This window comes from Salmo salar, chromosome ssa01 (genome assembly GCF_905237065.1).
Source record: "Salmo salar chromosome ssa01, Ssal_v3.1, whole genome shotgun sequence".
In the NCBI taxonomy this organism is placed as follows: domain Eukaryota; kingdom Metazoa; phylum Chordata; class Actinopteri; order Salmoniformes; family Salmonidae; genus Salmo; species Salmo salar.
Window position 1 is genome coordinate 90,344,717 of NC_059442.1, and position 13,707 is coordinate 90,358,423.

General features: G+C 44.2%; 1 protein-coding gene across 1 annotated transcript; it reads right to left on the reverse strand.

Annotated features, from left to right (window-relative positions):
* Positions 1-8,581: 8,581 nt before the first annotated feature.
* On the reverse strand, positions 8,582-13,135 carry LOC106610061 (transmembrane protein 130). Its single transcript, XM_014209196.2, has 8 exons — positions 12,758-13,135; positions 12,571-12,659; positions 12,310-12,478; positions 11,818-11,963; positions 11,590-11,671; positions 11,224-11,426; positions 9,889-10,001; positions 8,582-9,342 (listed from the first exon to the last, which is right to left on the reverse strand). Exons 1-8 carry the CDS (start codon positions 12,763-12,765, stop codon positions 9,172-9,174), a joined length of 981 nt encoding a protein of 326 aa, XP_014064671.1. The 5' UTR covers positions 12,766-13,135; the 3' UTR covers positions 8,582-9,171.
* Positions 13,136-13,707: the final 572 nt, after the last annotated feature.

The following is a 13,707-nucleotide window of genomic DNA, read 5'->3' on the forward strand; positions in this document are numbered from 1 at the left end:
GCCTGTAGTGTGGTTTTCCACTTTAATTTTGAGTGTGACTCCAAATCCAGACCTCCATGGGTTGATAAATTGGATTTCCATTGATTATTTTTGTGTGATTTTGTTGTCAGCACATTCAACTATGTAAAGAAAAAAGTATTTAATAAGATTATTTCTTTCATTCAGATCTAGGATGTGTTGTTTAAGTGTTCCCTTTATTTTTTTGAGCAGTATATATATATATATATATATATATATATATATATAATTTATTTATTTATTCGGGTAGGTAGCGTTCTAGACGATTCTGTGCTTCCAACTTTATATATAGATTATTTATTTATTTTTTCGGGCAGGTAGCGTTCTAGACGATTCTGTACTTCCAACTTTATGGCAACATATATATATATTCGGGCAGGTAGTGTTCTCCTGTTATCCGTCAAACCCAGATTCGTCTGTCGGACTGCCAGATTTGTCTGTCGGACTGCCATGGTGATGCGTGATTCATATCTCCAGAGAACGTGTTTCCACTGCTCCAGAGTCCAATGGCGGCAAACTTTACATCACTCCAGCCAACTCTTGGCATTGCACATGGTGATCATAGGCTTGCGTGCGGCTGCTCGGCCATGGTATCCCATTTCATGAAGCTCTCAACAAACATTTCTTGTGCTGATATTGCTGCCTAAGGCTGTTTGGAACTGAATGTTGCAACTGAGGACAGACGAGGACATGGAGCTTGCAATTGATATGCTGACTGCAGGAATGTCCAACAGAGCTGATGCCAGATAATTTAATGTAAATTTCTCTACAATAAGCTGCCCGCAACGTCATTTTAGAGAATTTGCAGACCACCTTTATGGCGCAGTGTGGGTGAGCGGTTTGCTGACGTCAATGTTGAGAACAGGGTGCCCCACAGTGGTGGTTGTGTTGTGGTATGGGCAAGCAAGCTACAGACAACGAACACAATTGCATTTTATTAATGTCAATTTGAATTCACAGAGATTCCATGATGAAATCCTAAGGCCCATTGTCATGCCATTCATCCGCCGCAATCAGCTCATGTTTCCGCATGATAATGTATAGCCCCATGTTGCAAGGATCTGTACACAATTCCTGGAAGCTGAAAATGCCCCAGTTCTTCCATGGCCTGTATACTCACCAGACATGTCACCCATTGAGCATGTTTGGGATGCTCTGGGTCGATGTATATGACAGCGTGTTCCATTTCCCACCGATATCCAGCAAATTCGCACAGCCATTGAAAAGGAGTGGGATAACATTCCACAGGCCACAATCAACAGCTTGATCAACTCTATGCAAAGGAGATGTGTCGCGCTGCATGAGACAAATGGTGGTCACACCAGGTGCTGACTGGTTCTCTGATCCACGTCCCTACCTTTTTTTAAATGTATCTGTAACCAACAGATGCATATCGCTATTCCCAGTCATGTGAAACCCACAGATTTGGGCCTGAAGAATTTATTTCAATTGAATTTGGCTCCCGAGTGGCACAGGCACTGCATCTCAGTGCAAGAGGCGTCACTGCAGTCCGTGGTTTGAATCCAGGGTGCATCAAATCCGGCCATGATTAGGAGTCCAATATGGTGGCGCACAATTGGCCCAGCATCGTCCGGGTTTGGCCGCCGTAGGCTGTCATTGTAAATAAGAATTTGTTCTTAACTGACTTGCCTAGTTAAATAAAAATAATTTAAAAATGACAGATTTTCCTTAGATGAACTGTAACAAATCTTAGAAATTGTTGCAGGTTGAGTTTATATTTTTGTTCAGTAAATATTATCAAGACCCTTGTTTGATGTAAGCTACATAAGCTGCTTGCATCTCAGTTATGAGCTCAAGTACTGAATATGACCACACGATAAAGCCACACAAGGAGAAATTACCGGACCCCCTGTGAATGACGCCTTTCATCACTTCTGTGAACAACGAAGTCATTCTAGGGATCGCTTCTGTGAACAACTAAGTAACTCTAGGGATGAATTAGGAAATGTCTTTCATATTTATGGTTAATGTTTAGATCATAGGGAGTAAGTTTACTTTTGATGGCCATTGTCAAATGTCCAGCTCCTACACGACCGGCGCTACCAGGCAGGAGGCCGGGAAAATGGGAGTCTGATCCATGGGCCGCTCCTTTGTGTCATACAGCCGGGACCGTGTGTCTGCCTTCACATTCTGGGAACCTGGTCTGTAGGACAGGCTAAACACAAAACGGGTAAAGAACATGGCCCACCTTGCCTGACGAGGATTCAGTCTCCTCGCTGCCTGGATGTACTCCAGGTTGCGGTGATCAGTCCAGATGAGGAAAGGGTGTTTAGCCCCCTTAAGCCAATGTCTCCACGCCTTCAAAGCCTTAACCACAGCCAACAGCTCCCGGTCCCCCACATCATAGTTCCGCTCCGCCGGGCTGAGCTTCTTCGAGAAGAAAGCACAGGGGCGGAGCTTCGGTTGCGTGCCCGAGCGCTGAGAGAGCACGGCTCTGATCCCAGCCTCGGACGCGTCCACCTCAACTATGAATGCCAAAGAGGGATCCGGATGTGCCAGCACGGGAGCCGAGGTAAACAAAGCACTTAGGTGCCCAAAAGCCCTGTCTGCCTCAACTGACCACTGCAGACGTATAGGACCCCCCTTCAGCAGTGAGGTAATGGGAGCAACCACCTGGCCAAAACCCTGGATAAATCTCCGGTAATAATTGGCAAACCCTAAAAATCTCTGCACCTCCTTTACCGTGGTGGGAGTCGGCCAATTACGCACGGCTGCTATGCGGTCACTCTCCATCTCCACCCCTGATGTGGAAATGCAATACCCTAGGAAGGAGACGGCCTTCTGAAAGAACAGGCATTTCTCAGCCTTGACGTACAGGTCATGCTCCAACAGTCGTCCAAGTACCTTGCGCACCAAGGACACATGCTTGATGCATGTAGCGGAGTATATCAGAATGTCATCGATATACACCACTACACCCTGCCCGTGCAGGTCCCTGAAAATCTTGTCTACGAAGGATTGGAAGACTGATGGAGCATTCATCAACCCGTACGGCATGACGAGGTACTCATAATGCCCTGAGGTGGTACTAAACGCCGTCTTCCACTCGTCTCCCTCCCGGATACGCACCAAATTGTACGCACTCCTGAGATCCAGTTTAGTGAAGAAGCGCGCCCCGTGCATTGACTCAATCGCTGTGGCGATAAGAGGTAGAGGGTAACTGTACCTCACCGTGATTTGATTGAGACCTCTATAGTCAATGCACGGGCGCAGACCTCCATCCTTCTTCTTCACAAAAAAGAAACTCGAGGAGGCGGGTGAAGTGGAGGACCGAATGTACCCCTGACACAGGGATTCGGAGGCATATGTCTCCATAGCCACCATCTCCGCTTGCGACAGGGGATACACGTGACTCCTGGGAAGTGCAGCGTCTACCAGGAGATTTATCACACAATCCCCCCGTCGATGGGGTGGTAATTGAGTCGCCTTCTTTTTACAGAAGGCGATAGCCAAATCGGCATATTCTGGGGGAATGCGGACAGTGGAGACCTGGTCTGGACTTTCCACCGTGATAGCACCAACAGAAACCCCTACACACCTCCCCGAGCACTCTCGTGACCACCCCATGAGAGCCCTCTGTTGCCAGGAAATGGTGGGGTTATGACGAGCCAACCAGGGAAGGCCTAGTACCACGGGAAATGCAGGAGAGTCAATGAGAAAGAGACTGATTCTCTCCTCGTGACCCCCCTGCATCTCCATGGCCAGGGAAATGGTGGCTTCCCTGATTAGCCCGGGCCCTAATGGTCGACTATCCAGAGCGTGAACCGGGAAAGGTCTATCCACAGGAATAATGGGGATCCCTAAACTAAGAGCTAACGCTCTGTCGATCAAATTCCCAGCTGCGCCTGAATCGACGAGCACCTTATGCTGGGAATGCAGGTAGAACTCAGGGAAACAAACAGGTACAAACAGGTGGACAACAGAGGACTCTGGATGAGAGTGGTGCAGACTCACCTGGGGTGATGCCAGAGTGCCCTGCCTGCTGCCTCAACTCCCAGAGGGACCAACCCGGCACCGACCAGCAGTGTGCCCTCTGCGGCCACAGATGGTGCACTTGAAGGCCCCTCTTCCAGCCTCCCTACGCGCAGCCCCTCCCAACTCCATGGGCACCGGAGCGGGAGTGCTGGCAGATGGAACCGACAGAGCCCCCACAGGATGTCCACGGATGACCAGCAGGTTATCCAACCAGATGGACAGCTCCACCAGTTGGTCAAAGGTGATGGTGGCATCCCTGCAGGCCAACTCCCGTCGGACGTCCTCACGTAGGCTGCATTGATAGTGGTCGATGAGGGCCCTGTTGTTCCATCCTGCTCTGGTGGCCAAGGTCCGGAACTCCAGCACGAAATCCTGTGCGCTCCTCGTCCCCTGCCTCAAATGGAAGAGTCGTTCCCCCGCCACTCTACCTTCAGGCGGATGGTCAAAGACGGCCCGGAAGCAGCGGGTGAACTCCTCGAAGTGGTCCAACGCCGCGTCTTCCTCTCCCCACACGGCGTTTGCCCACTCCAGAGCTCTCCCCGAGAGACATGAGATGAGGGCGGATACTCTCTCCCTTCCTGGGGGAGCTGGGTGAACGGTGGCCAGGTATAGGTCCAGTTGTAAAAGGAACCCCTGGCACTGTGCGGCCGTCCCATCATACTCCTTGGGAAGGGAGAGACGTATCCCACTGGAGCTGGATCCGGACGGGTAGAGGTAACCCCGGTTGCGCTGGTCGAGGCGCTGGAGAGACTTCCTGTCTCTCCCAGTGGTCCATGGTCTGGACAACGCGATCCATCATGGCACCGAGATGATGCAGCATTGCCGCGTGTTCCTGGACGCGTTCCACGACTCCTCTCACCGGGGTACCTGCTCCTGCTGACTCCATGGTTGGTGTAAGATTCCGTCAGGTGTGTGTGTACTGGTAGCGAAGTCAGGTGCAGGAGAGCAGAGATTTGTGAACAGGCGCACACTTTATTGAGGCAAAAGTGCAAAACAATCACAAAAATTATGTTTAACAATGAACATCTTCGTGAAATACCACGGGAAAAAACAAACCAGTCTGGCGCGTCAACAACAAACACGTAACACAAACAATCTTACACAAAGACATGATGGGGAACAGAGGAATAAATACATGTAGATTGATTGGGGAATGAAAACCAGGTGTGCAGGGAACAACACAAAACAAATGTATACATGAAAAATGGAGCGGCGATGGCTAGGAAGCCAGTGTCATCGATCACCGAACGTCGTCCGAACAAGGAGAGGAGCTGACTTCGGCGGAAGTCGTGACAAGAATTTCTAAATTAAACGGATTAAATGGATTTTAACACAATTGTGTGAAACAGTATGCCATAATATTCTACCGGGTGGAGTTCCACTTTTCTAAAAATAACATTTCATGAAATAACTGGAGGGTAACTAAAAAAGTGTAAACTGTAGCCATTTATTTCCCTTGATAGTTTATTCGCCTAAGCATGACCTTCATCCAAACGTGGCTTTTTATGTGTCAGCAATTATACATTGTTCTTAGGGGGGGGGGCTAGTTACCCCCTAGTATCCTAAGTACATGAATTGCACATTTTTCCTGTCCTGCAGAGTATTCCAAATGTAACGAGTACTTTTGGGTGTCAGAGAAAATGTACTGAGTAAAAAGTACATTGTAGTGAAGTAAAAGTTAAAGCTGTCAAAAATATAAATAGTAAAGTACAGATACCCCAAAAAACAACTTAGTACTTTCAAGTATTTTTACTGAAGTACTTTACACCACTGCGAACATTCACTTTGACTAATCTTCTATCCTGTCTCTGCATTGTTCAATTGGAGTACATTATACCATAAAGTGGTAAATATAGAAAAATATATATCAAATAGAAAAATACATAAAAGAACAATTCATATTATTTAATGATTGTAACATGAAGTAGGCCTACAACTCAAGTTAGATTGTATTGTAAGATACCATTCAGGTACATAACGTTGGTACCTTTGGTACATTCGTGAGCAGCAAGATAAATATGTAGAAATAACGGCGACAGATTTCGATTAACCAACAAATACATCAATTTGGGGGGACAATAACCAGTGTATAACATTGTAAATATAACAAGACTTCTTACTGACAATGACGATTGATTTATTTTTACTTTCATCATTGACTTTCTTGGCATTCCATAAAAACATTTTGTAAACGAAATTAACATTTTCTAAAGATGTTGGTAAGTCACACTCCCAAACCCAAATTAAAATACAATTTCTGCAACAACAAAAAATATGTAAGCTAAAGCCATCTGTCAATCAAGGTCATTGTCATTAGTCATGATTTCATCTCTGTAGCCCTGACTGAAAGGTGGGTTTGGTGACAGCAGAAGGATAACTCGGCCCAAAAGCTGTTTTCTCCAGCAGGTGGCGTTTTGTTGTTGTTTTTTTCCTTTCACCAAGCCAGGTTTTTTTGGATGGAGGTCAAAGAGAGTGTTGGGTTTGGTTAACCAAAAATGTAATGGCTTATTTTCAACGTGTGGCTTATTTGATCTAATAGAGGTTTTGTAACGCTTTGGTTGCTATGACTGTACTGATATTAGTAGGATGTGACATAAAAAGCCCCTTATATCCGAGTTCTGTTATCACACGTGTATCTGCTCTCTCATTGGTTCTGCCTGTATTCACACGTGTATCTGCTCTCTCATTGGCTAGAATGGTCTTACCTGATCTCTTTTCCTACCAACTGCCTTACATTTTTGAAGACATTCTTTTAATTCTTAAAGTGGCCAATGGAGTATCTGGTCAATACAATGGATCATCTGTGGTGACAGCCAGTATGGTTAGGTAATACCAACAATGTATATATACTGCTCAAAAAAATAAAGGGAACACTTAAACAACACAATGTAACTCCAAGTCAATCACACTTCTGTGAAATCAAACTGTCCACTTAGGAAGCAACACTGATTGACAATACATTTCACATGCTGTTTTGCAAATGGAATAGACAACAGGTGGAAATTATAGGCAATTAGCAAGACACCCCCAATAAAGGAGTGGTTCTGCAGGTGGTGACCACAGACCACTTCTCAGTTCCTATGCTTCCTGGCTGATGTTTTGGTCACTTTTGAATGCTGGCGGTGCTTTCACTCTAGTGGTAGCATGAGACGGAGTCTACAACCCACACAAGTGGCTCAGGTAGTGCAGCTCATCCAGGATGGCACATCAATGCGAGCTGTGGCAAGAAGGTTTGCTGTGTCTGTCAGCGTAGTGTCCAGAGCATGGAGGCGCTACCAGGAGACAGGCCAGTACATCAGGAGACGTGGAGGAGGCCGTAGGAGGGCAACAACCCAGCAGCAGGACCGCTACCTCCGCCTTTGTGCAAGGAGGAACACTGCCAGAGCCCTGCAAAATGACCTCCAGCAGGCCACAAATGTACATGTGTCTGCTCAAACGGTCAAAAACAGACTCCATGAGGGTGGTATGAGGGCCCGACGTCCACAGGTGGGGGTTGTGCTTACAGCCCAACACCGTGCAGGACGTTTGGCATTTGTCAGAGAACACCAAGATTGACAAATTCGCCACTGGCGCCCTGTGCTCTTCACAGATGAAAGCAGGTTCACACTGAGCACGTGACAGACGTGACAGAGTCTGGAGATGCCGTGGACAACGTTCTGCTGCCTGCAACATCCTCCAGCATGACCGGTTTGGCGGTGGGTCAGTCATGGTGTAGGGTGGCATTTCTTTGGGGGGCCGCACAGCCCTCCATGTGCTCGCCAGAGGTAGCCTGACTGCCATTAGGTATCGAGATGAGATCCTCAGACCCCTTGTGAGACCATATGCTGGTGCGGTTGGCCCTAGGTTCCTCCTAATGCAAGACAATGCTAGACCTTATGTGGCTGGAGTGTGTCAGCAGTTCCTGCAAGAGGAAGGCATTGATGCTATGGACTGGCCTGCCCATTCCCCAGACCTGAATCCAATTGAGCACATCTGGGACATCATGTCTCGCTCCATCCACCAACGCCACGTTGCACCACAGACTGTCCAGGAGTTGGCTGATGCTTTAGTCCAGGTCTGGGAGGAGATCCCTCAGGAGACCATCCACCACCTCATCAGGAGCATGCCCAGGCGTTGTAGGGAGGTCATACAGCCACGTGGAGGCCACACACACTACTGAGCCTCATTTTGACTTGTTTTAAGGACATTACATCAAAGTTGGATCAGCCTGTAGTGTGGTTTTCCACTTTAATTTTGAGTGTGACTCCAAATCCAGACCTCCATGGGTTGATAAATTGGATTTCCATTGATTATTTTTGAGTGATTTTGTTGTCAGCACATTCAACTATGTAAACAAAAAAGTATTTAATACGATTATTTCATTCATTCAGATCTAGGATGTGTTATTTTAGTGTTCCCTTTATTTTTTTGAGCAGTGTATAAAGCTGGATTGCTTATGCTATCTATTTGCCATTGAGAGGCTTTGAAGCCGTCGGTCGGCATATTGGCACTCCCCAGTAGGGGCAGTCCTCCATAGGAATGAATGGAACTCTACAGTATTTCAAATAAATGTTTCAAGGAAAAAATTACATGTATTTAAGTATTTTTTGTTTTAGTGGGGACAGTAACATTAGTAATGAAATATAATTTAAAGGTATGCGATAAGGTGTCTGTAATAGAACAAATGTGGCAAAAATGAATGTAAACATGAAGAAATGCATTTCTATAGCTTCCCAAAATGTTTATAGAGTGGTGGGGGGGTGTCAAAATGGAGGCACGGTGGATTCAACACTGCCCCACAGATCAATCATCTAGCGTATAAATAAATCACTGGGTAATAATACCCATTAGGACAGTTCCCTACAGGGTTACTGGCAGCTCTCATCTATTATCATAGTGGGATCCAATCCTCTAAAACCCCTTGGATGGATATTTCGTTTTCGAGGTCAGGCTTTTGGCTGGGTCTGAGGATGAGATCATCAAAGGCAAAATAGTGTAAGTATAAAATCCACACAGACAGAGGAATGTAATCTACACCGGTATTACATCACTGACAATTTGTAGTTCAATGTTACTGGTGACATATATTAATCTCAAACTATACATTTTTAGCAAACTATTAACATTTGACTTGAATCAGTCCAACACAAAGCTCAAATCAATGTGTGTAAATGAAGACTAGCTGCGGTAGGAGTTGGCGACAGATCTGGTCCCGTGCTGTAGAAGGGGTTGGACCTCTTCTTTCTTTGAACTGGACACATAGATATCACTACTGATATCAGGGATGTCCTGTTGTGGCTGCAGTTCCATGTTCATGCTGGAGTAAGTGGCGTTACTTGACTTAGACATCTGTAAAATAAAAAATAATTATTTACACTGACACACAAGTGTTTTTTGGTGTTTGTAGGGCTACATTGTCTGAATATTTCTTAGTCATTTCATACTGAACAAGAACAAATACACTGTGCAAATCCCCATGACTTGACAGCAGTGATGTAGAGTTCAGTAAACCTTGAGTCCAAGTCCTTTGGTAGTGCTAAAAGCTGCAGTCCAACCATTTGTTAAGCTAAATTTAATTATCATGTTTCACGTTTGTAAGGCTGATTAGATAATACAGTTATCTATCATTGCTGCTGGTCGAGTCCGAGTCATGTCACGAGTCATGAGAATCGTGAGTCGAGTCTGAACCGAAACTGAGTCCTGTACTCGAGTACTACAACACCGCTTGCCAGCGCTTTCGACTGCTACGAACAATTTTTGGAGTTGATCGTTAGTCAATTTGTTAGGTATATTTCACCCTCATATGGACATATTGTAGAATAGCCTCCTTTTTTTGGGATAAATACTAAAACAGGGCCTAACATTCTTCAACAAGTCCCTCTGTCAGTCTCCTACCTGTGGTTTGTTGTTGTGTCCATTCTTAGTGCGACAGGCTATAACAGTGATGAAGGCGAGTATTGCCAAGATAATCCCAGTACATGTCAGGGTGAAGAGCAGGTTAATGGAGGCTATAAGAAGACAAAGAGAGAATTGTTTTTCTACAGTATTACATGATGCAGTTAGACAAGCTTGAATACTGGTCAGAAGTTCTACAACCAGAATTGATTTTCTATTACAATTAACTCCCAATTAGTAACTGTCATACTACAGAGTATATGCATACATGATTATTAGCATGTCTCCTCTTGTCTTAACTTTGTGCACCATTGAATCATGTTCCTATTTACACAAACCATCATTCTTTTAGTCTTCTGATTTCAAACTATCTATTCGTTATGCATTAAAATTAGGTCACAAGCTTCCTGAAACTCCTCTATAACCATACCATCCAGCACAAATCAATTCACCACAGGAGACAAATGCAGTATGGGGTGTGGGTCCTGCTGTTAAATTGCTCTCCTCCAGAACTCCTTAGCTGCCTTCCTCAACCCTGGCCACTGTCCCACTGACGTCTTTTCATTTCTCTGAACACACTATCACTCGGTTCAGCTGAAGATTACAGGATGAACCATGAAATCTAAATTCTCATCAAAACATCTTGTGCCACCAGAACTGCTGAGGGACACTGTACTAATAGATGGATCATTTGTACTATATCAAACAGTCTATACTGTATTCAAATCAAATCAAAATGTATTTGTCAAATGCTCCGGATACAACAGGTGTAGACCTTACCGTGAAACGCTTACTTACAAGCCCTTAACCAACAATGCAGTTCAAGAAAGAGTTAAGAAAATATTTACTAAATAAAATAAAAATAGTAAAATAAAAATAACAAGTAACACAATAAAAATAACAATAACGAGGCCATATACAGGGGGTACCGGTAGCGAGTCAATGTACTCAAGTTATTTTGTACATGTAGTTAGGGGTAAAGTGACTATACATAGATAATAAACAGCGAGTAGCAGCAGTGCAAAAACAAAGGGGGGTGGACGTGTCAATGTAAATAGTCCGGGTGGCCATTTGATTAATTGTTCAGCAGTCTTATGGCTTGGGGGTAGAAGCTGCCTTTTGGTCCTAGACTTGGCGCTCCGGTATCGCTTGCCGTGGTAGCAGAGAGAAAGGTCTACAGATTGACTTGGGTGACTGGAGTCTTTGACAATTTTTTGGGCCTTCCCAAAAAAGTGAGGACAAAGTATGTACTGTACTGTACTATCCTGTAGCTTCTGCCTAGCGTGACTAACGTGGACCAAATCTCCACAGACCACATGATAACACCAGACTTACGATCTCTCCTCACAAAGATGTTGTAGGAGGTCTGCAGTTTGCTGATGTCGTTGCGGGCGCTGATGTCCAGACAGTGGACTCCTAAAGCTGTGAAGGTGTGGTTCAGTATCATGGTGTTCTCATACAGCATGGTCAGGTGACAGCCTGTAGGGGTTGCTGATACACAGTTCTGTAGGAACCTCCAACAGACCCACATGGGAGGACTAGAGAGAGGGAGAGCGAGAGAGAGATGATGAGAATAAATACAGCACACCCACATTGGAAGACTGGGAAAGAGAGAATAAATATGCTGATTATTTTATGTGTTATACATGTTTAGTATGTTGTGTGTGTTAATTGTGTGGCCTACTGAGAAATTGTACCCACCTTCCATCCACATGAACAACCAGACTGTTGTTTCTGGAAACCTGGAAACTCAAAGGGCTCAACTCAATATTTCTGATGGCGTCTGGAAAATATCAGAGATATGCAATACACCTACATTGATGTTGTGGTGTCACTTACTGTATGGTAAACTTAATGTGATATTTAAAAACTCTACTATTTCAAACCAGATAATTATGAACAACAAAGATGTGTATTCTGTCTACCTACCCAAAACTGTAACGTCTATGGTGTATACCCCAGTTAGTGGAGTAGATGTTTTGTTCACTTGGGCCCCAACTCTCAGCCGCAGAGTGTAGTTTCCAGAGGATGAGTAGTTATAGTGCACAGACGGCTCTGATCCCTTCAGCACCTCTCTTACAAAACCAGAATATTGATTGATGATTTATTGAGCAAAATTATGCACTGAGGACAACCCATGGATAACAGGTTAAAGCAATTCCACTTGTTTCTAACGTGGTCCCTGATGGAATACTACATTCAACACTGACACGACAATAGAAAACAACAGTAATCCTTACAGTAAAAAACAGCATCACACAACATCGAATAAATAAATAAAAAACAAATAAAACATTGAATAAATAAATAAATAACAAATAAAACAACCACATAATATTTAAATATATAGCCTTAACTACTAAAAGGAACACTACAAATCATGCATTCAGTGATAAACAGGCGAAGTCCACATAGTCCTACCCGTTGCCGAAGTCCCAGGTATAGGTGAATCTGGCGGTGCGTAAAGTGTTCCTTGGGTCGAACAGTTCGAACTTTGTCTCGGTTGGAACTTCCGTTGCCAGCTCCTTGTCCCGCAGATAAGTCACATTTCCTTCCCTCTGAATGAAGCTGAGCTTCCCTGCAATATTTTCTGAATAAAAACGTAAAAAACATGAGTTTACTATACATTGTGTTAAAAAACGTATTGTATTAAAATAATGTTATGCGTAAAAGTAAACCTACGTAGATTGCTCAAACCGTCTGTCGCGAGCCCCAAAACTTGAGGTCTCAGAATCAGTGGAAATGACATGACGACCAACCCAATTATATTTCTGAAATCATAAACCAGAAGTTCACAAAATGATACATTTACTATAATGAAATTCAGCTTTTTTGCCCAAATATTACACATACAACACATCATATTTACCGATACATTTGCGCTTGTCCGCTCACAGAAGAGGAAAATGGTGTAGTATACTTCAGGACTAAGAAATTGAGAAATGGGGAGTCTTCAGCCTTCAGATGTCCAACCGATAGTAGATGCCTTGTCAGCCGGTGCCAGCAAATTGTTCATGCGCTTTATGTTTCCCAGATATACATAATAGCTTGAAATCATGTCCATGCGTTTTAACCATATGCGTCAGAATACAAAAAGCTGTTGTGTCTCACTATTGTACGTGGCTCTGGATAAAAGCGTCTGCTAAATGACTGAAATGTTAACGTATTGGAAGTCGCTGTCGATAGTGGAGGTATTTAACAAAACATTTTTTTACCTATATTTAACTAGGCAAGTCAGTTAAGAACACATTCTTATATACAATTACGGCTTACACCGGCCAAACCCGGACGAATTGTGCGCCACCCTATGAGACCCCCAATCACGGGTGGATTTGAACCATGGGATCTGTAGTAACACCTCAAGCACAGAGATGCAGTGCTTTAGACCGCTGCGCCACTCTGGAGGTATGACAATTTATTTTCCTCATTGACTTTATGACCCACATCAAAAATGTGCAGGACACTTCTTAGGAATGGCCAAATCAATTTTTTCCTTCTATTTACCTAGCAAATCACATTTTATTGGTCACATGCGCAGAATATAACATGTGTAGGCTTTACAGTGAAATGCTTACTCACGAGCCCATTCCCAACAGTGCAGTTAAAAAGTAAGACAAATAAAAAGGAAATAGTAACACAATAAAAAATAATAACAAGGCTATATACAAGGAGTAGCTGTATCGAGTCAATGTAGAAGGGTACGAGTAGTTGAAGTCATTGAGGTAATACATGTGGGTAGAGGTAAAATTGACTAGGCAATCAGGATAAATGATAAACAGAGTAGCAGCAGCTATGTAAACTGTGTGTGTGTGTGTGTGT